The following is an 18,992-nucleotide window of genomic DNA, read 5'->3' as shown; positions in this document are numbered from 1 at the left end:
GTGTAGTAGAGTGTGTTATAGAGTGTGTAGTAGAGTGTGTAGTAGAGTGTGTAGTAGAGTGTGTAGTAGAGTGTGTTATAGAGTGTGTAGTAGTGTGTTATAGAGTGTGTAGTAGAGTGTGTTATAGAGTGTGTAGTAGATTGTGTAGTAGAGTGTGTTATAGAGTGTGTAGTAGAGAGTGTTATAGAGTGTAGTAGAGTGTGTAGTAGAGTGTGTTATATAGTGTGTAGTAGAGTGTGTAGTAGAGTGTTTTGTAGAGTGTGTTATAGAGTGTATAGTAGATTGTGTTATAGAGTGTGTAGTAGAGTGTGTTATAGAGTGTTAGAGTGTGTAGGAGTATATGTTATATAGTGTGTAGTAGTGTGTAGTAGAGTGTGTAGTAGAGTATTATAGAGTGTGTTATACAGTGTGTAGTAGAGTATGTTATACAGTGTGTAGTAGAGTGTGCAGTAGAGTGTGTAGTAGAGTGTGTAGTAGAGTGTGTAGTAGAGTGTGTTGTAGAGTGTAAGAGTGTTATAGAGTGTGTAGTAGAGTGTTATAGAATGTGTAGTAGAGTGTGTTATACAGTGTGTAGTAGAGTTGTTTTACAGTGTGTAGAAGAGTGTGTTATAACGTGTGTAGTAGAGTGTGTTATATAGTGTGTAGTAGTGTGTAGTAGAGTGTGTAGTAGAGTGTTATAGAGTGTGTTATACAGTGTGTAGTAGTGTGTTATAGAGTGTAGTACAGTGTGTTGTAGTGTTATAGAGTGTTATACAGTGTGTAGTAGAGTGTGTTATACAGTGTGTAGTAGAGTGTGTTATACAGTGTGTAGTAGAGTGTGTTATAGAGTGTGTAGTAGAGTGTGTTACAGAGTGTAGTAGAGTGTGTTATAGAGTGGGTAGTAGAGTGTGTTATATAGTCTGTAGTAGTGTGTAGTAGAGTGTGTAGTACAGTGTGTATTAGTGCGTAGTAGAGTGTGTTATAGAGTGTGTAGTAGAGTGTTATAGAGTGTGTAGTACTGTGTTATAGAGTGTGTAGTAGAGTGTCTTATAGAATGTGTAGTAGAGTGTGTATTAGTGCGTAGTAGAGTGTGTTATAGAGTGTGTAGTAGAGTGTGTTATAGAGTGTGTAGTAGAGTGTGTATTAGGTAGTAGAGTGTGTTATAGAGTGTGTAGTAGAGTGTGTTATAGAGTGTGTTATAGAGTGTGTAGTAGAGTGTGTTATAGAGTGTGTAGTAGAGTGTGTATTATAGAGTGTAGTAGAGTGTGTAGTAGAGTGTGTTATAGAGTGTGTTGTAGAGTGTGGTATAGAGTGTGTAGTAGAGTGTGTTATACAGTGTGTAGTAGAGTGTGTTATAGTGTGTTATAGAGTGTGTTATAGAGTGTGTAGTAGAGTGTGTTATAGAGTGTGTAGTAGTGTGTGTTATAGAGTGTGTATTAGTGCATAGTAGAGTGTGTAGTAGAGTGTGTAGTAGTGTGTATTAGTGCGTAGTAGAGTGTGTTATAGAGTGTGTTATAGAGTGTGTAGTAGTGTGTTATAGAGTGTATAGTAGAGTGTGTATTAGTGCGTAGTAGAGTGTGTTATAGAGTGTGTAGTAGTGTGTTATAGAGTGTAGTACAGTGTGTTATAGTGTTATACAGTGTTATACAGTGTGTAGTAGAGTGTGTTATAGAGTGTGTAGTAGAGTGTGTAGTAGTGTGTTATATGGTGTGTATTAGTGCGTAGTAGAGCGTGTTATAGAGTGTGTAGTAGTGTGTTATAGAGTGTGTAGTAGAGTGTGTATTAGTGCGTAGTAGAGTGTGTTATAGAGTGTGTAGTAGAGTGTGTTGTAGAGTGTGTAGTAGAGTGTGTTGTAGAGTGTAGTAGTGTGTTGTAGTGTTATAGAGTGTTGTAGAGTGTGTAGTAGAGTGTTACTGAGTATGTAGTAGAGTGTGTTATACAGTGTGTAGTAGAGTGTGTTATACAGTGTCTAGTAGAGTGTGTTATACAGTGTGCAGTAGAGTGTGTTATAGAGTGTGTATTAGTGTGTAGTAGAGTGTGTTACAGAGTGCAGTAGAGTGTGTTACAGAGTGTGTAGTGGAGTGTGTTATAGAGTGTGTAGTAGTGTGTGTATTAGTGCGTAGTAGAGTGTGTTATAGAGTGTGTAGTAATGTGTGTAGTAGAGTGTGTATTAGTGCGTAGTAGAGTGTGTTATAGAGTGTGTAGTAGAGTGTGTTGTAGAGTGTGTTGTAGAGTGTAGTAGATTGTGTTGTAGTGTTATAGTGTTATACAGTGTGTAGTAGAGTATGTTATACAGTGTGTAGTAGAGTGTGTAGTAGAGTGTGTTATAGAGTGTGTAGTAGAGTGTGTTATAGTGTGTAGTAGAGTGTGTTATAGAGTGTGTAGTAGAGTGTGTTATAGTGTGTAGTAGAGTGTGTTATAGTGTGTTATAGAGTGTGTAGTAGAGTGTGTAGTAGAGTGTTTTGTAGAGTGTGTTATAGAGTGTAGTAGAGTGTGTTACAGAGTGTAGTAGAGTGTGTTATAGAGTGTATAGTAGATTGTGTTATAGAGTGTGTAGTAGAGTGTGTTATAGAGTGTTAGAGTGGGTAGGAGTATCTGTTATATAGTGTGTAGTAGTGTGTAGTAGAGTGTGTAGTAGAGTATTATAGAGTGTGTTATACAGTGTGTAGTATAGTATGTTATACAGTGTGTAGTAGAGTGTGCAGTAGAGTGTGTAGTAGAGTGTGTAGTAGAGTGTGTAGTAGAGTGTGTTATAGAGTGTGTAGTAGAGTGTGTTATAGAGTGTGTTATAGAGTTTGTAGTAGAGTGTGTAGTAGAGTGTGTTATAGTGTGTAGTAGAGTGTGTAGTAGAGTGTGTTATAGAGTGTGTATTAGTGCATAGTAGAGTGTGTAGTAGAGTGTGTAATAGTGTGTATTAGTGCGTAGTAGAGTGTGTTACATTTACATTTACATTTTAGTCATTTAGCAGACGCTCTTATCCAGAGCGACTTACAGTTAGTGAATACATATTTTTTATTTTTTTTTATACTGCCCCCCCGTGGGAAACGAACCCACAACCCTGGCGTTGCAAACGCCATGCTCTATCAACTGAGCTACATCCCTACCGGCCATTCCCTCCCCTACCCTGGACGACGCTGGGCCAATTGTGCGCCGCCCATGAGTCTCCCGGTCGCGGCCGGCTGCGACAGAGCCTGGATTCGAACCAGGATCTCTAGTAGCACAGTTAGCACTGCGATGCAGTGCCTTAGACCACTGCGCCACTCAGGAGACCGTGTGGCGCAGTGTTATAGAGTGTGTAGGAGAGTGTGTTATAGAGTGTGTAGTAGTGTGTTATAGAGTGTAGTACAGTGTGTTGTAGTGTTATAGAGTGTTATACAGTGTGTAGTAGAGTGTTATAGAGTGTGTTATAGAGTGTGTTATAGAGTGTTTAGTAGAGTGTGTAGTAGAGTGTTATAGAGTGTGTAGTAGAGTGTGTTATACAGTGTGTAGTAGAGTTGTTTTACCGTGTGTAGTAGAGTGTGTTATACAGTGTGTAGTAGAGTGTGTTATATAGTCTGCTAAATGACTAAAATGTAAAATGTAATGTAAAATGTGTGTAGTAGAGTGTGTTATAGAGTGTGTAGTAGAGTGTGTTATAGAGTGTGTAGTAGAGTGTTATAGAGTGTGTTATAGAGTGTTTAGTAGAGTGTGTTGTAGAGTGTTGTAGAGTGCTGTAGAGTGTTAGAGTGTTATAGAGTGTGTAGTAGAGTGTTATAGAGTGTGTAGTAGAGTGTGTTATACAGTGTGTAGTAGAGTTGTTTTACCGTGTGTAGTAGAGTGTGTTATACAGTGTGTAGTAGAGTGTGTTATATAGTGTTATAGAGTGTGTAGTAGAGTGTGTTATAGAGTGTGTAGTAGAGTGTGTAGTAGAGTGTGTAGTAGAGTGTGTAGTAGAGTGTGTTATAGAGTGTGTAGTAGTGTGTTATAGAGTGTGTAGTAGAGTGTGTTATAGAGTGTGTAGTAGATTGTGTAGTAGAGTGTGTTATAGAGTGTGTAGTAGAGAGTGTTATAGAGTGTAGTAGAGTGTGTAGTAGAGTGTGTTATATAGTGTGTAGTAGAGTGTGTAGTAGAGTGTTTTGTAGAGTGTGTTATAGAGTGTATAGTAGATTGTGTTATAGAGTGTGTAGTAGAGTGTGTTATAGAGTGTGTAGGAGTATATGTTATATAGTGTGTAGTAGTGTGTAGTAGAGTGTGTAGTAGAGTATTATAGAGTGTGTTATACAGTGTGTAGTAGAGTATGTTATACAGTGTGTAGTAGAGTGTGCAGTAGAGTGTGTAGTAGAGTGTGTAGTAGAGTGTGTAGTAGAGTGTGTTGTAGAGTGTAAGAGTGTTATAGAGTGTGTAGTAGAGTGTTATAGAATGTGTAGTAGAGTGTGTTATACAGTGTGTAGTAGAGTTGTTTTACAGTGTGTAGAAGAGTGTGTTATAACGTGTGTAGTAGAGTGTGTTATATAGTGTGTAGTAGTGTGTAGTAGAGTGTGTAGTAGAGTGTTATAGAGTGTGTTATACAGTGTGTAGTAGTGTGTTATAGAGTGTAGTACAGTGTGTTGTAGTGTTATAGAGTGTTATACAGTGTGTAGTAGAGTGTGTTATACAGTGTGTAGTAGAGTGTGTTATACAGTGTGTAGTAGAGTGTGTTATAGAGTGTGTAGTAGAGTGTGTTACAGAGTGTAGTAGAGTGTGTTATAGAGTGGGTAGTAGAGTGTGTTATATAGTCTGTAGTAGTGTGTAGTAGAGTGTGTAGTACAGTGTGTATTAGTGCGTAGTAGAGTGTGTTATAGAGTGTGTAGTAGAGTGTTATAGAGTGTGTAGTACTGTGTTATAGAGTGTGTAGTAGAGTGTCTTATAGAATGTGTAGTAGAGTGTGTATTAGTGCGTAGTAGAGTGTGTTATAGAGTGTGTAGTAGAGTGTGTTATAGAGTGTGTAGTAGAGTGTGTATTAGGTAGTAGAGTGTGTTATAGAGTGTGTAGTAGAGTGTGTTATAGAGTGTGTTATAGAGTGTGTAGTAGAGTGTGTTATAGAGTGTGTAGTAGAGTGTGTATTATAGAGTGTAGTAGAGTGTGTAGTAGAGTGTGTTATAGAGTGTGTTGTAGAGTGTGGTATAGAGTGTGTAGTAGAGTGTGTTATACAGTGTGTAGTAGAGTGTGTTATAGTGTGTTATAGAGTGTGTTATAGAGTGTGTAGTAGAGTGTGTTATAGAGTGTGTAGTAGTGTGTGTTATAGAGTGTGTATTAGTACATAGTAGAGTGTGTAGTAGAGTGTGTAGTAGTGTGTATTAGTGCGTAGTAGAGTGTGTTATAGAGTGTGTTATAGAGTGTGTAGTAGTGTGTTATAGAGTGTATAGTAGAGTGTGTATTAGTGCGTAGTAGAGTGTGTTATAGAGTGTGTAGTAGTGTGTTATAGAGTGTAGTACAGTGTGTTATAGTGTTATACAGTGTTATACAGTGTGTAGTAGAGTGTGTTATAGAGTGTGTAGTAGAGTGTGTAGTAGTGTGTTATATGGTGTGTATTAGTGCGTAGTAGAGCGTGTTATAGAGTGTGTAGTAGTGTGTTATAGAGTGTGTAGTAGAGTGTGTATTAGTGCGTAGTAGAGTGTGTTATAGAGTGTGTAGTAGAGTGTGTTGTAGAGTGTGTAGTAGAGTGTGTTGTAGAGTGTAGTAGTGTGTTGTAGTGTTATAGAGTGTTGTAGAGTGTGTAGTAGAGTGTTACTGAGTATGTAGTAGAGTGTGTTATACAGTGTGTAGTAGAGTGTGTTATACAGTGTCTAGTAGAGTGTGTTATACAGTGTGCAGTAGAGTGTGTTATAGAGTGTGTATTAGTGTGTAGTAGAGTGTGTTACAGAGTGCAGTAGAGTGTGTTACAGAGTGTGTAGTGGAGTGTGTTATAGAGTGTGTAGTAGTGTGTGTATTAGTGCGTAGTAGAGTGTGTTATAGAGTGTGTAGTAATGTGTGTAGTAGAGTGTGTATTAGTGCGTAGTAGAGTGTGTTATAGAGTGTGTAGTAGAGTGTGTTGTAGAGTGTGTTGTAGAGTGTAGTAGATTGTGTTGTAGTGTTATAGTGTTATACAGTGTGTAGTAGAGTATGTTATACAGTGTGTAGTAGAGTGTGTAGTAGAGTGTGTTATAGAGTGTGTAGTAGAGTGTGTTATAGTGTGTAGTAGAGTGTGTTATAGAGTGTGTAGTAGAGTGTGTTATAGTGTGTAGTAGAGTGTGTTATAGTGTGTTATAGAGTGTGTAGTAGAGTGTGTAGTAGAGTGTTTTGTAGAGTGTGTTATAGAGTGTAGTAGAGTGTGTTACAGAGTGTAGTAGAGTGTGTTATAGAGTGTATAGTAGATTGTGTTATAGAGTGTGTAGTAGAGTGTGTTATAGAGTGTTAGAGTGGGTAGGAGTATCTGTTATATAGTGTGTAGTAGTGTGTAGTAGAGTGTGTAGTAGAGTATTATAGAGTGTGTTATACAGTGTGTAGTATAGTATGTTATACAGTGTGTAGTAGAGTGTGCAGTAGAGTGTGTAGTAGAGTGTGTAGTAGAGTGTGTAGTAGAGTGTGTTATAGAGTGTGTAGTAGAGTGTGTTATAGAGTGTGTTATAGAGTTTGTAGTAGAGTGTGTAGTAGAGTGTGTTATAGTGTGTAGTAGAGTGTGTAGTAGAGTGTGTTATAGAGTGTGTATTAGTGCATAGTAGAGTGTGTAGTAGAGTGTGTAATAGTGTGTATTAGTGCGTAGTAGAGTGTGTTACATTTACATTTACATTTTAGTCATTTAGCAGACGCTCTTATCCAGAGCGACTTACAGTTAGTGAATACATATTTTTTATTTTTTTTTATACTGCCCCCCCGTGGGAAACGAACCCACAACCCTGGCGTTGCAAACGCCATGCTCTATCAACTGAGCTACATCCCTACCGGCCATTCCCTCCCCTACCCTGGACGACGCTGGGCCAATTGTGCGCCGCCCATGAGTCTCCCGGTCGCGGCCGGCTGCGACAGAGCCTGGATTCGAACCAGGATCTCTAGTAGCACAGTTAGCACTGCGATGCAGTGCCTTAGACCACTGCGCCACTCAGGAGACCGTGTGGCGCAGTGTTATAGAGTGTGTAGGAGAGTGTGTTATAGAGTGTGTAGTAGTGTGTTATAGAGTGTAGTACAGTGTGTTGTAGTGTTATAGAGTGTTATACAGTGTGTAGTAGAGTGTTATAGAGTGTGTTATAGAGTGTGTTATAGAGTGTTTAGTAGAGTGTGTAGTAGAGTGTTATAGAGTGTGTAGTAGAGTGTGTTATACAGTGTGTAGTAGAGTTGTTTTACCGTGTGTAGTAGAGTGTGTTATACAGTGTGTAGTAGAGTGTGTTATATAGTCTGCTAAATGACTAAAATGTAAAATGTAATGTAAAATGTGTGTAGTAGAGTGTGTTATAGAGTGTGTAGTAGAGTGTGTTATAGAGTGTGTAGTAGAGTGTTATAGAGTGTGTTATAGAGTGTTTAGTAGAGTGTGTTGTAGAGTGTTGTAGAGTGCTGTAGAGTGTTAGAGTGTTATAGAGTGTGTAGTAGAGTGTTATAGAGTGTGTAGTAGAGTGTGTTATACAGTGTGTAGTAGAGTTGTTTTACCGTGTGTAGTAGAGTGTGTTATACAGTGTGTAGTAGAGTGTGTTATATAGTGTTATAGAGTGTGTAGTAGAGTGTGTTATAGAGTGTGTAGTAGAGTGTGTAGTAGAGTGTGTAGTAGAGTGTGTAGTAGAGTGTGTTATAGAGTGTGTAGTAGTGTGTTATAGAGTGTGTAGTAGAGTGTGTTATAGAGTGTGTAGTAGATTGTGTAGTAGAGTGTGTTATAGAGTGTGTAGTAGAGAGTGTTATAGAGTGTAGTAGAGTGTGTAGTAGAGTGTGTTATATAGTGTGTAGTAGAGTGTGTAGTAGAGTGTTTTGTAGAGTGTGTTATAGAGTGTATAGTAGATTGTGTTATAGAGTGTGTAGTAGAGTGTGTTATAGAGTGTGTAGGAGTATATGTTATATAGTGTGTAGTAGTGTGTAGTAGAGTGTGTAGTAGAGTATTATAGAGTGTGTTATACAGTGTGTAGTAGAGTATGTTATACAGTGTGTAGTAGAGTGTGCAGTAGAGTGTGTAGTAGAGTGTGTAGTAGAGTGTGTAGTAGAGTGTGTTGTAGAGTGTAAGAGTGTTATAGAGTGTGTAGTAGAGTGTTATAGAATGTGTAGTAGAGTGTGTTATACAGTGTGTAGTAGAGTTGTTTTACAGTGTGTAGAAGAGTGTGTTATAACGTGTGTAGTAGAGTGTGTTATATAGTGTGTAGTAGTGTGTAGTAGAGTGTGTAGTAGAGTGTTATAGAGTGTGTTATACAGTGTGTAGTAGTGTGTTATAGAGTGTAGTACAGTGTGTTGTAGTGTTATAGAGTGTTATACAGTGTGTAGTAGAGTGTGTTATACAGTGTGTAGTAGAGTGTGTTATACAGTGTGTAGTAGAGTGTGTTATAGAGTGTGTAGTAGAGTGTGTTACAGAGTGTAGTAGAGTGTGTTATAGAGTGGGTAGTAGAGTGTGTTATATAGTCTGTAGTAGTGTGTAGTAGAGTGTGTAGTACAGTGTGTATTAGTGCGTAGTAGAGTGTGTTATAGAGTGTGTAGTAGAGTGTTATAGAGTGTGTAGTACTGTGTTATAGAGTGTGTAGTAGAGTGTCTTATAGAATGTGTAGTAGAGTGTGTATTAGTGCGTAGTAGAGTGTGTTATAGAGTGTGTAGTAGAGTGTGTTATAGAGTGTGTAGTAGAGTGTGTATTAGGTAGTAGAGTGTGTTATAGAGTGTGTAGTAGAGTGTGTTATAGAGTGTGTTATAGAGTGTGTAGTAGAGTGTGTTATAGAGTGTGTAGTAGAGTGTGTATTAGTGCGTAGTAGAGTGTGTAGTAGAGTGTGTATTATAGAGTGTAGTAGAGTGTGTAGTAGAGTGTGTTATAGAGTGTGTTGTAGAGTGTGGTATAGAGTGTGTAGTAGAGTGTGTTATACAGTGTGTAGTAGAGTGTGTTATAGTGTGTTATAGAGTGTGTTATATTGTGTGTAGTAGAGTGTGTTATAGAGTGTGTAGTAGAGTGTGTTATAGAGTGTGTAGTAGTGTGTGTTATAGAGTGTGTATTAGTGCATAGTAGAGTGTGTAGTAGAGTGTGTAGTAGTGTGTATTAGTGCGTAGTAGAGTGTGTTATAGAGTGTGTTATAGAGTGTGTAGTAGTGTGTTATAGAGTGTATAGTAGAGTGTGTATTAGTGCGTAGTAGAGTGTGTTATAGAGTGTGTAGTAGTGTGTTATAGAGTGTAGTACAGTGTGTTATAGTGTTATACAGTGTTATACAGTGTGTAGTAGAGTGTGTTATAGAGTGTGTAGTAGTGTGTTATAGAGTGTGTAGTAGAGTGTGTATTAGTGCGTAGTAGAGTGTGTTATAGAGTGTGTAGTAGAGTGTGTTGTAGAGTGTGTAGTAGAGTGTGTTGTAGAGTGTAGTAGTGTGTTGTAGTGTTATAGAGTGTTGTAGAGTGTGTAGTAGAGTGTTACTGAGTATGTAGTAGAGTGTGTTATACAGTGTGTAGTAGAGTGTGTTATACAGTGTCTAGTAGAGTGTGTTATACAGTGTGCAGTAGAGTGTGTTATAGAGTGTGTATTAGTGTGTAGTAGAGTGTGTTACAGAGTGCAGTAGAGTGTGTTACAGAGTGTGTAGTGGAGTGTGTTATAGAGTGTGTAGTAGTGCGTAGTAGAGTGTGTTATAGAGTGTGTAGTAATGTGTGTAGTAGAGTGTGTATTAGTGCGTAGTAGAGTGTGTTATAGAGTGTGTAGTAGAGTGTGTTGTAGAGTGTGTTGTAGAGTGTAGTAGATTGTGTTGTAGTGTTATAGTGTTATACAGTGTGTAGTAGAGTATGTTATACAGTGTGTAGTAGAGTGTGTAGTAGAGTGTGTTATAGAGAGTGTAGTAGAGTGTGTTATAGTGTGTAGTAGAGTGTGTTATAGAGTTTGTAGTAGAGTGTGTTATAGTGTGTAGTAGAGTGTGTTATAGTGTGTTATAGAGTGTGTAGTAGAGTGTGTAGTAGAGTGTTTTGTAGAGTGTGTTATAGAGTGTAGTAGAGTGTGTTACAGAGTGTAGTAGAGTGTGTTATAGAGTGTATAGTAGATTGTGTTATAGAGTGTGTAGTAGAGTGTGTTATAGAGTGTTAGAGTGGGTAGGAGTATCTGTTATATAGTGTGTAGTAGTGTGTAGTAGAGTGTGTAGTAGAGTATTATAGAGTGTGTTATACAGTGTGTAGTATAGTATGTTATACAGTGTGTAGTAGAGTGTGCAGTAGAGTGTGTAGTAGAGTGTGTAGTAGAGTGTGTAGTAGAGTGTGTTATAGAGTGTGTAGTAGAGTGTGTTATAGAGTGTGTTATAGAGTTTGTAGTAGAGTGTGTAGTAGAGTGTGTTGTAGAGTGTGTTATAGTGTGTAGTAGAGTGTGTAGTAGAGTGTGTTATAGAGTGTGTATTAGTGCATAGTAGAGTGTGTAGTAGAGTGTGTAATAGTGTGTATTAGTGCGTAGTAGAGTGTGTTATAGAGTGTGTAGGAGAGTGTGTTATAGAGTGTGTAGTAGTGTGTTATAGAGTGTAGTACAGTGTGTTGTAGTGTTATAGAGTGTTATACAGTGTGTAGTAGAGTGTTATAGAGTGTGTTATAGAGTGTGTTATAGAGTGTTTAGTAGAGTGTGTAGTAGAGTGGTATAGAGTGTGTAGTAGAGTGTGTTATACAGTGTGTAGTAGAGTTGTTTTACCGTGTGTAGTAGAGTGTGTTATACAGTGTGTAGTAGAGTGTGTTATATAGTGTGTAGTAGAGTGTGTTATAGAGTGTGTAGTAGAGTGTGTTATAGAGTGTGTAGTAGAGTGTTATAGAGTGTGTTATAGAGTGTTTAGTAGAGTGTGTTGTAGAGTGTTGTAGAGTGCTGTAGAGTGTTAGAGTGTTATAGAGTGTGTAGTAGAGTGTTATAGAGTGTGTAGTAGAGTGTGTTATACAGTGTGTAGTAGAGTTGTTTTACCGTGTGTAGTAGAGTGTGTTATACAGTGTGTAGTAGAGTGTGTTATATAGTGTTATAGAGTGTGTAGTAGAGTGTGTTATAGAGTGTGTAGTAGAGTGTGTAGTAGAGTGTGTAGTAGAGTGTGTTATAGAGTGTGTAGTAGTGTGTTATAGAGTGTGTAGTAGAGTGTGTTATAGAGTGTGTAGTAGATTGTGTAGTAGAGTGTGTTATAGAGTGTGTAGTAGAGAGTGTTATAGAGTGTAGTAGAGTGTGTAGTAGAGTGTGTTATATAGTGTGTAGTAGAGTGTGTAGTAGAGTGTTTTGTAGAGTGTGTTATAGAGTGTATAGTAGATTGTGTTATAGAGTGTGTAGTAGAGTGTGTTATAGAGTGTTAGAGTGTGTAGGAGTATATGTTATATAGTGTGTAGTAGTGTGTAGTAGAGTGTGTAGTAGAGTATTATAGAGTGTGTTATACAGTGTGTAGTAGAGTATGTTATACAGTGTGTAGTAGAGTGTGCAGTAGAGTGTGTAGTAGAGTGTGTAGTAGAGTGTGTAGTAGAGTGTGTTGTAGAGTGTAAGAGTGTTATAGAGTGTGTAGTAGAGTGTTATAGAATGTGTAGTAGAGTGTGTTATACAGTGTGTAGTAGAGTTGTTTTACAGTGTGTAGAAGAGTGTGTTATAACGTGTGTAGTAGAGTGTGTTATATAGTGTGTAGTAGTGTGTAGTAGAGTGTGTAGTAGAGTGTTATAGAGTGTGTTATACAGTGTGTAGTAGTGTGTTATAGAGTGTAGTACAGTGTGTTGTAGTGTTATAGAGTGTTATACAGTGTGTAGTAGAGTGTGTTATACAGTGTGTAGTAGAGTGTGTTATACAGTGTGTAGTAGAGTGTGTTATAGAGTGTGTAGTAGAGTGTGTTACAGAGTGTAGTAGAGTGTGTTATAGAGTGGGTAGTAGAGTGTGTTATATAGTCTGTAGTAGTGTGTAGTAGAGTGTGTAGTACAGTGTGTATTAGTGCGTAGTAGAGTGTGTTATAGAGTGTGTAGTAGAGTGTTATAGAGTGTGTAGTACTGTGTTATAGAGTGTGTAGTAGAGTGTCTTATAGAATGTGTAGTAGAGTGTGTATTAGTGCGTAGTAGAGTGTGTTATAGAGTGTGTAGTAGAGTGTGTTATAGAGTGTGTAGTAGAGTGTGTATTAGGTAGTAGAGTGTGTTATAGAGTGTGTAGTAGAGTGTGTTATAGAGTGTGTTATAGAGTGTGTAGTAGAGTGTGTTATAGAGTGTGTAGTAGAGTGTGTATTAGTGCGTAGTAGAGTGTGTAGTAGAGTGTGTTATAGAGTGTGTAGTAGAGTGTGTATTAGTGCGTAGTAGAGTGTGTTATAGAGTGCATCATAGAGTGTGTATTAGTGTGTAGTAAAGTCTGTTGGAGTGTGTTATAGAGTGTGTTTTAGAGTGTGTTGTAGCCATATCTAGAGAGATAACACTAATACATGGAGATAATACTAAATGAGATAGAGAAGCTTCATTAATACATTACAGCTGGTGTAGTAGATTTGATAATAATGTTGGCCAGTGCTAGTGAGGAAAACCACAGAGATAAATCCTAGCTTATCTATGAAGAAAACCGTAATCAATGAAGGATAATGATATCTATCTACAATACAAAGGCTACGTCCAAAATGGCACTCTGTCTGGCCAGAAGTAGCGTTATATAGGGAATAGGATGCAGGCAAAGTAGTTTATGGAGAAAGAGAGAGGAGTTGGAACATTGATTTATGGAATCTGGAAGGCAACAGACATATTATGAGAGGGCACACACACACAATCAGGGTGTACATGGAAAACACACTATACAGAACACAACACACAGACTCACAGACTGACACAAAGGTGGATTGAAACAAAACACAGCAGACTAACCAATGCAAAGTCTGATTCAATGACAGCTTATGAGACTATTCACTTGGAATAAGAGCAAATGGAATGGCAATCTTAGCAAAAAAGTTAAGATTTAGCTGTAACTGTGATTGTGCATTTTTTCAATGCAGTAATGATAATTACATTTACATTACATTTACATTTTAGTCATTTAGCAGACGCTCTTATCCAGAGCGACTTACAGTTAGTGAGTGCATACTCTGTCAATTAGGTTAGTATTGTGGAGTAACTACAATGTTGATGATTCATCCTCAGTTTTCTCCTATCAAAGCCATTAACTTTCTAACTGTTTTAAAGTCACCATTGGCCTCATGGTGAAATCCCTGAGCGTTTTCCTTCCTCACCGGCAGCTGAGTTAGGAAGGACGCCTGTATTTTTGTAGTGACTGGGTGTATTGATACACCATCCAAAGCGTAATTAATACCTTCACCATGCTCAAAGGAATATTCAATGTCTGCTTTATTTGTACCCATCTACCAAAAGGTGCCCTTCTTTGCGAGGCATTGGAAAACCTCCCTGGTCTTTGTGGTTGAATCTATGTTTCAAATTCACTGCTCGACTGAGGGACCTTATAGATAATTGTATGTGTGGGGTACAGAGATTATGTAGTCGTTAAAAAATCACTATCATTGCACACATAGTGAGTCCATCTGACTGATTATGTGACTTGTTAAGCACATTTTTACTCCTGAGCTTATTTAGACTTGCCATAACAAAGGGGTTGAAAACTAATTGATTAGACTACTAGATACTAGACTCTGTCAATATGTTTTTTGAAGTGGCTCTGCATTTCTTGCATACATATCATATTTATGTAAGGATTATGACGACCTTCTAAAAGGACAAAGCTGTTTATGTGTGTTCCCTTGTCCCCACTGTCACCACATCCCTCGATGCGTGCAAACAGAGCATCTATATCAGGGATGGGCAACTCCAGTCCTCGGGACCTGACTGGTGCCACACTTCTTCCCCAGCCCCAGCTAACACGTTTGACTCTAATAATCAAGTACTCATGGGCTTCAGTTTAGAATGCAATAAGTTTAATCAGCTGTGCTTGCTAGGGATGGGGAAAAAGTGTGACACCACTCCGACCCCCAAGGACTGGAATTGTCCATCCCCGATCTATATGGTAGGACAAGTCCCAGATTAATATGGAGGCGAAAGAAACGCACACATATTTAGGCGAGGTGCTGGCTATTGGAGTAGAACACTTGAAAAAGAAAATAATTAATAATAATATAAAAATAATAATAATAAATAATCTATTCTGGTGTCAGACACATCTCTCTCTCTCCCTACTAAGAGAATAGATACAGTTTGAGGGAAACCGAGGCCTGTGCTTTAGGGCTTAATAGCCTGTCCTTACAGGTTTCCTCAACCGCAGAGTGATGAACGAGACCTGGAAGTATGATAGCGCGAGACTAGGTCTGTTCCTACCAGGATGGGTAAAGGTAACCTACCTGTCTGAGCAGAGGGGTTTTTGCTACTCCCCGCGCCCTCCAGTAGAGGACTGCCCTGCCCCTCCTTGTCCTTGTCCAAGGGGACCCTCTTCAGGCCGTGAGGCAGCATTACCACCTTGGGAGACACATTCCCTCCAGCGGAGTCACAGACCTCATCTGGCAGACAGGAAGACAAACAGTATCAGAACTACATCAAGGTTTCTATTGTCCCAAAACCAGGACAGGTGTGTGTCTAAATGTCCAGGTTAAGATATATCATTTATTGTTGTTTATGTAGTTGATGACTGAGACAGGAAGCCAGATTAGTTGGCATCCTAGTTGAAGATCTGTGGTCTATTGAAAGGCAGAAGGTGTCCAGCCTCAGGCCCCAGAATAGACTAGTACACTAACACTAGATCTTTAACAGCTTTAACATCCAGGGACTAGATAGTGTCCCAGTAGCCCTCCTCAGGGCAGAAGTCCACACCCAATGAACCCAGTCTATGGTCCTGCAGGTGGTGATTCTCCATACTCTAAACAGACAAGGCTCTGCTTTCTGCTCCCAATGATCAGACATGACCTCATTTATTCAGCTTTGTTGTCTCCAGCCACGTTTGGATGTGTGTAGATACCTCACACTGTGCCTATGCTCCTGGCTGTCCACTATCCCATAGGAATAAAACAAGAATACAGTATAAATCTGTATTATGTCAATGCTCCATACTCTACCAACAGGGTCTAAAATTAACACCCGCCACCTGCCAAATGCGGGTAGATTTTGGCATTGGCGGGTAAGATGTCTATTTCACCATCCACGTTGGCGGGTGGTCGGCTCCACAGTGTGAGCACTTCACTCGCATATGTGAATACAAATAGTCAAGTATGATCACATTTATGGTCAAATAAATGCTGCAGTAGCTGTTTTCAAAGTATTTCTGCCATTTTGTTTCATAGCTGGTAAATTAATCGCACAAAGTCAAAGAACTTGGAAACCTATATAGCCTATCCCACCTCACACTGCAACACAGCCTGGCTGGGGGCTGTGCGCACGAGAAGAGCTGAGTGAAATATTCATTTTTAGAAGAGCACAGGCATAAAGGTTGGTCTAATTTACTTAAAACGAAAGTCTACTGAAGTGAGACGTCCTTGTGTTACTTGGCTATTTACATTGTTTTGTTCACAAGCTTGGTTGTTTTTCTATGTTTGAAGTTTCAACTCCTAGGGAAGAGAAGACAAAGCTTCTACTAGTCAGACTCAATCTCACAGGCACAAAGGTGACTCAAGTCGTGCTACCACGGTAACCTCCCGCCCTTAAAGGGGCAGGTGTGATATTTTGGTTAAAAGACTCAGGTCACAAAAAATGTAATTATTCAACATACCACATTAGTTACTTCTTACTAGTAATACATTTACTTTTTTCGAAACATTACAAAGCATGCGTATTTGTTTTTTAGTGTTTTGTTGGTGTAATTTTAGAGCAAAATCTTGGGGGGCTGGTAAAAAATCTGAGTGGCTGGTCAATCTTTTAATCTACCTGCCACAGTGGCTGGTGGACCAAAAAGTAAATGTTATGCCCTGTCTACCAGTTCTCCTGGCTGTTATCCATACTAATGGAAGGATACAAGAATATCCAGTATATCTGTAGATCTCAATGCTCCATATTATAGGCTTACCTATACTCCTGCTACTGCTGGTGCGCGGCTTCTGAGGGATGGAGGGTCGGGCAGCGAGGGCTGGCTTGGTGCCCTGAGGAGGGGGCTTGGGACTGGAGCTGGAGGTAGTGCGGTTCCTAGGGACCGTCTCTGGCTTGGCCTCCCCACCTCGAGGGCTCTTCTCTGGGGAGCCAACCACCACCACCCCCTCTGCCTTGGAGCCACCTGGAGACCTGCTCTCTGTTGGGGTAGGCTGGCCCTTCACTGCTCACACACACACATAGTCAGCCAGACAGGCGCACACAGATGAACACGCAGGCAGAAACACACACATTCATGGGACACACAAAAGGCAACAAGTCACACAAATGATTCACAAAATCTGTGGTTCAGGTAAAATAGTCTCCCACGTCTTGTGAATCCCACTCTGTAAACGTTAACAGTAGAGATGAACTCACCGATGGCACTGCTGTCTGGTCTGTCTGGACTGGATGACTGGTCATACTGGTCCTGGAGGAGACAGACAGACAACCATGGGTTCAGTCACAGCATCCACTATAGATCAACCTATAGATCGACCTAGAGCATCCTGACCGGTTGCATCGTCACCTGGTATGGCAACTGCTCGGCATCCGACCGTAAAGCGCTACAGAGGGTAGTGCGTACGGCCCAGTACATCACTGGGGCCGAGCTCCCTGCCATCCAGGACCTCTATACCAGGCGGTGTCAGAGGAAGGCCCAAAAAATTGTGAAAGACTCCAGTCACCCAAGTCATAGACTGTTCTCTCTGCTACCGCACGGCAAGCGGTACTGGAGCGCCGAGTCTAGGTCCAAAAGGCCCCTTAACAGCTTCTACCCCCAAGCCATAAGACTGCTGAACAATTAATCAAATGGCCACCCGGACTATTTACATTGCTCCCCCCCCCCCCCCACTGCTACTCGCTGTTTATTATCTGTGCATAGTCACTTTATCCCTACCTAGATTTACTTTAGTTTATTTAGTAAAAAAATGGTTTGGGGATTGGTATTTTACCCCCTTTTTCGTGGTATCCAATTGGTAGTTACAGTCTTGTCCCATCGCTGCAACTGCCGTACGGACACGGGAGAGGCGAAGGTCGAGAGTCGTGCGACCTCCGAAACACAACCCAACCTAGCCACACTGCTTCTTGACACAGTGCCCGCTTAACCCGGAAGCCAGCAGCACCAATGTGCCGGAGGAAACACCGTACACCTGGCGACCGAGTCAGCGTGCACTGCGCCCGGCCGCCACAGGAGTCACTAGTGCGCGATGGGACAAGAACATCCCTGCCGGCCAAACCCTCCCCTACCCTTGACCAATTGTGCGCCGCCCCATGAGTCTCCCGGTCACGGCCGGCTGCGACAGAGCCTGGAATCGAACCAGGATCTCTAGTGGCACAGCTAGCACTGCGATGGAGTGCCTTAGACCACTGCCCCACTCGGGAGGCCCCAGTAAATATTTTCTTATTTCTATTTCTTGAACTACATTGTTGGTTAAGGGCTTGTAAGTAAGCATTTCACAGTAAGGTCTACACCTGTTGTATTCGGCGCATGTGGCAAATACAATTTCATTTGATTTGATTTGATTAATACTGTATCAACAGTCTGATTCTGATTGCTGTCATTATTCAGTCAGTCATTATCACAGAGTTGGCCATTGTGATGAAGATACCTAACTAATCTGTGGAAGTTATTATCTCCTATCTACTTGGCGTCCCAACTAGCTCCTAGAATACAGTATGTGTTGTGCTATATTTATTTCCAGCAGCAGGTAGCGCTGTAGTGTAACACAGTTACTGGGCTGAGGTCCAGCAATTTAGCTCAGCACCAGCCCCCCGCCAACAGATGGGAGAGGCAGGGCTTTGGCCCGGTGATACAAGGTCAGAGAAAGCCCTGGGCCTGCTGCTGCAAAGCAACATGAACCTCCTATTCACACACACAGTAGTGACCTGCATTCCAAAAGTGAAAGGGGACAGTCTCGTTGACTTACAGAAACTCAAGTTGACCAAAATATGCCATTTAGCAGACGCTTTTATCCAAAGCAACTTACAGTCATGTGTGCATACATTTTTACGTATGGGTGGTCCCGGGGATCGAACCCACTACCCTGGCGTTACAAGCGCCATGCTCTACCAATTGAGCTACAGAGGACCAAACATACACACGTCGTCCATTACAGCCCTGGAGTGACACTGATACCCTGTGAGGAACTGATGTGGTTGGCAGTTTCTGACGCGTGGTAAAGGAGTTTAACACAGGCAACATGACAGTAAAACTGAAAGCATCTGAATTCTGCTGTGAAGCATGACAAGGGAAAAGCCTCCTCCAATCTGAACATCAAGGTTGTTTTAGGCATTTACTATGCCTTACTTTAAATGTTCACTGTCTTTACTGGAACCCAGTTAATTGAATGTCCCTGAAGTTACCACACACACACACACACACACACACACACACACACACACACACACATACACACACACACACACACACACACACACCACTCTACACCACTCTACACCACTCTACACCAGGACAGAGAGGGTACCACACATAAAGCTTTGTCATTATGGGGTATAGTGTGTAGATTGATGAGGAAAAACATTAATTTAATCAATTTTAGAATAAGGCTGTAATGTAACAAAATGTGGAAAAAGTCAAGGGGTCTGAATACTTTCCGAATGCAGTGACTTTTTCCACATTTTGTTTTTTTCCTTCGTCAATCTACACACATTACCTCATAATGACAAAGCATAAACAGGTTTTTAGATTTTTTTGCAAATGTATAAAAAAACAAAAACATTTACATAAGTATGTGACAGTGGGCCTGAAGCGGTATGATATGACAGTGGGCCTGAAGCAATAAGATATGACAGTGGGGCCTGAAGCAGTAAGATATGACAGTGGGCCTGAAGCA

General features: G+C 40.3%; 1 protein-coding gene across 1 annotated transcript in view; it reads right to left on the bottom strand.

Annotated features, from left to right (window-relative positions):
• The window catches only part of LOC311139268 (F-actin-uncapping protein LRRC16A-like), a gene marked incomplete at its 5' end in the record, with an annotated part of 109,468 nt that overhangs the window by 7,953 nt on the left and 82,523 nt on the right, over nucleotides 1–18,992 (bottom strand). Inside the window, 3 exons of the mRNA XM_084174157.1 lie at nucleotides 14,427–14,582; nucleotides 16,079–16,321; nucleotides 16,525–16,567. Coding sequence (XP_084030283.1) covers nucleotides 14,427–14,582; nucleotides 16,079–16,321; nucleotides 16,525–16,567 — 442 coding nt within the window. The remainder of the gene's footprint in view (nucleotides 1–14,426; nucleotides 14,583–16,078; nucleotides 16,322–16,524; nucleotides 16,568–18,992) is intronic.

The sequence above is a fragment of the Coregonus lavaretus genome (assembly GCF_964263955.1).
Source record: "Coregonus lavaretus genome assembly, chromosome: 13".
NCBI classification, from domain to species: Eukaryota; Metazoa; Chordata; class Actinopteri; order Salmoniformes; family Salmonidae; genus Coregonus; species Coregonus lavaretus.
Note: the sequence above shows the minus strand (reverse complement) of the source record. Positions and strands in the feature narration are given on the sequence as shown.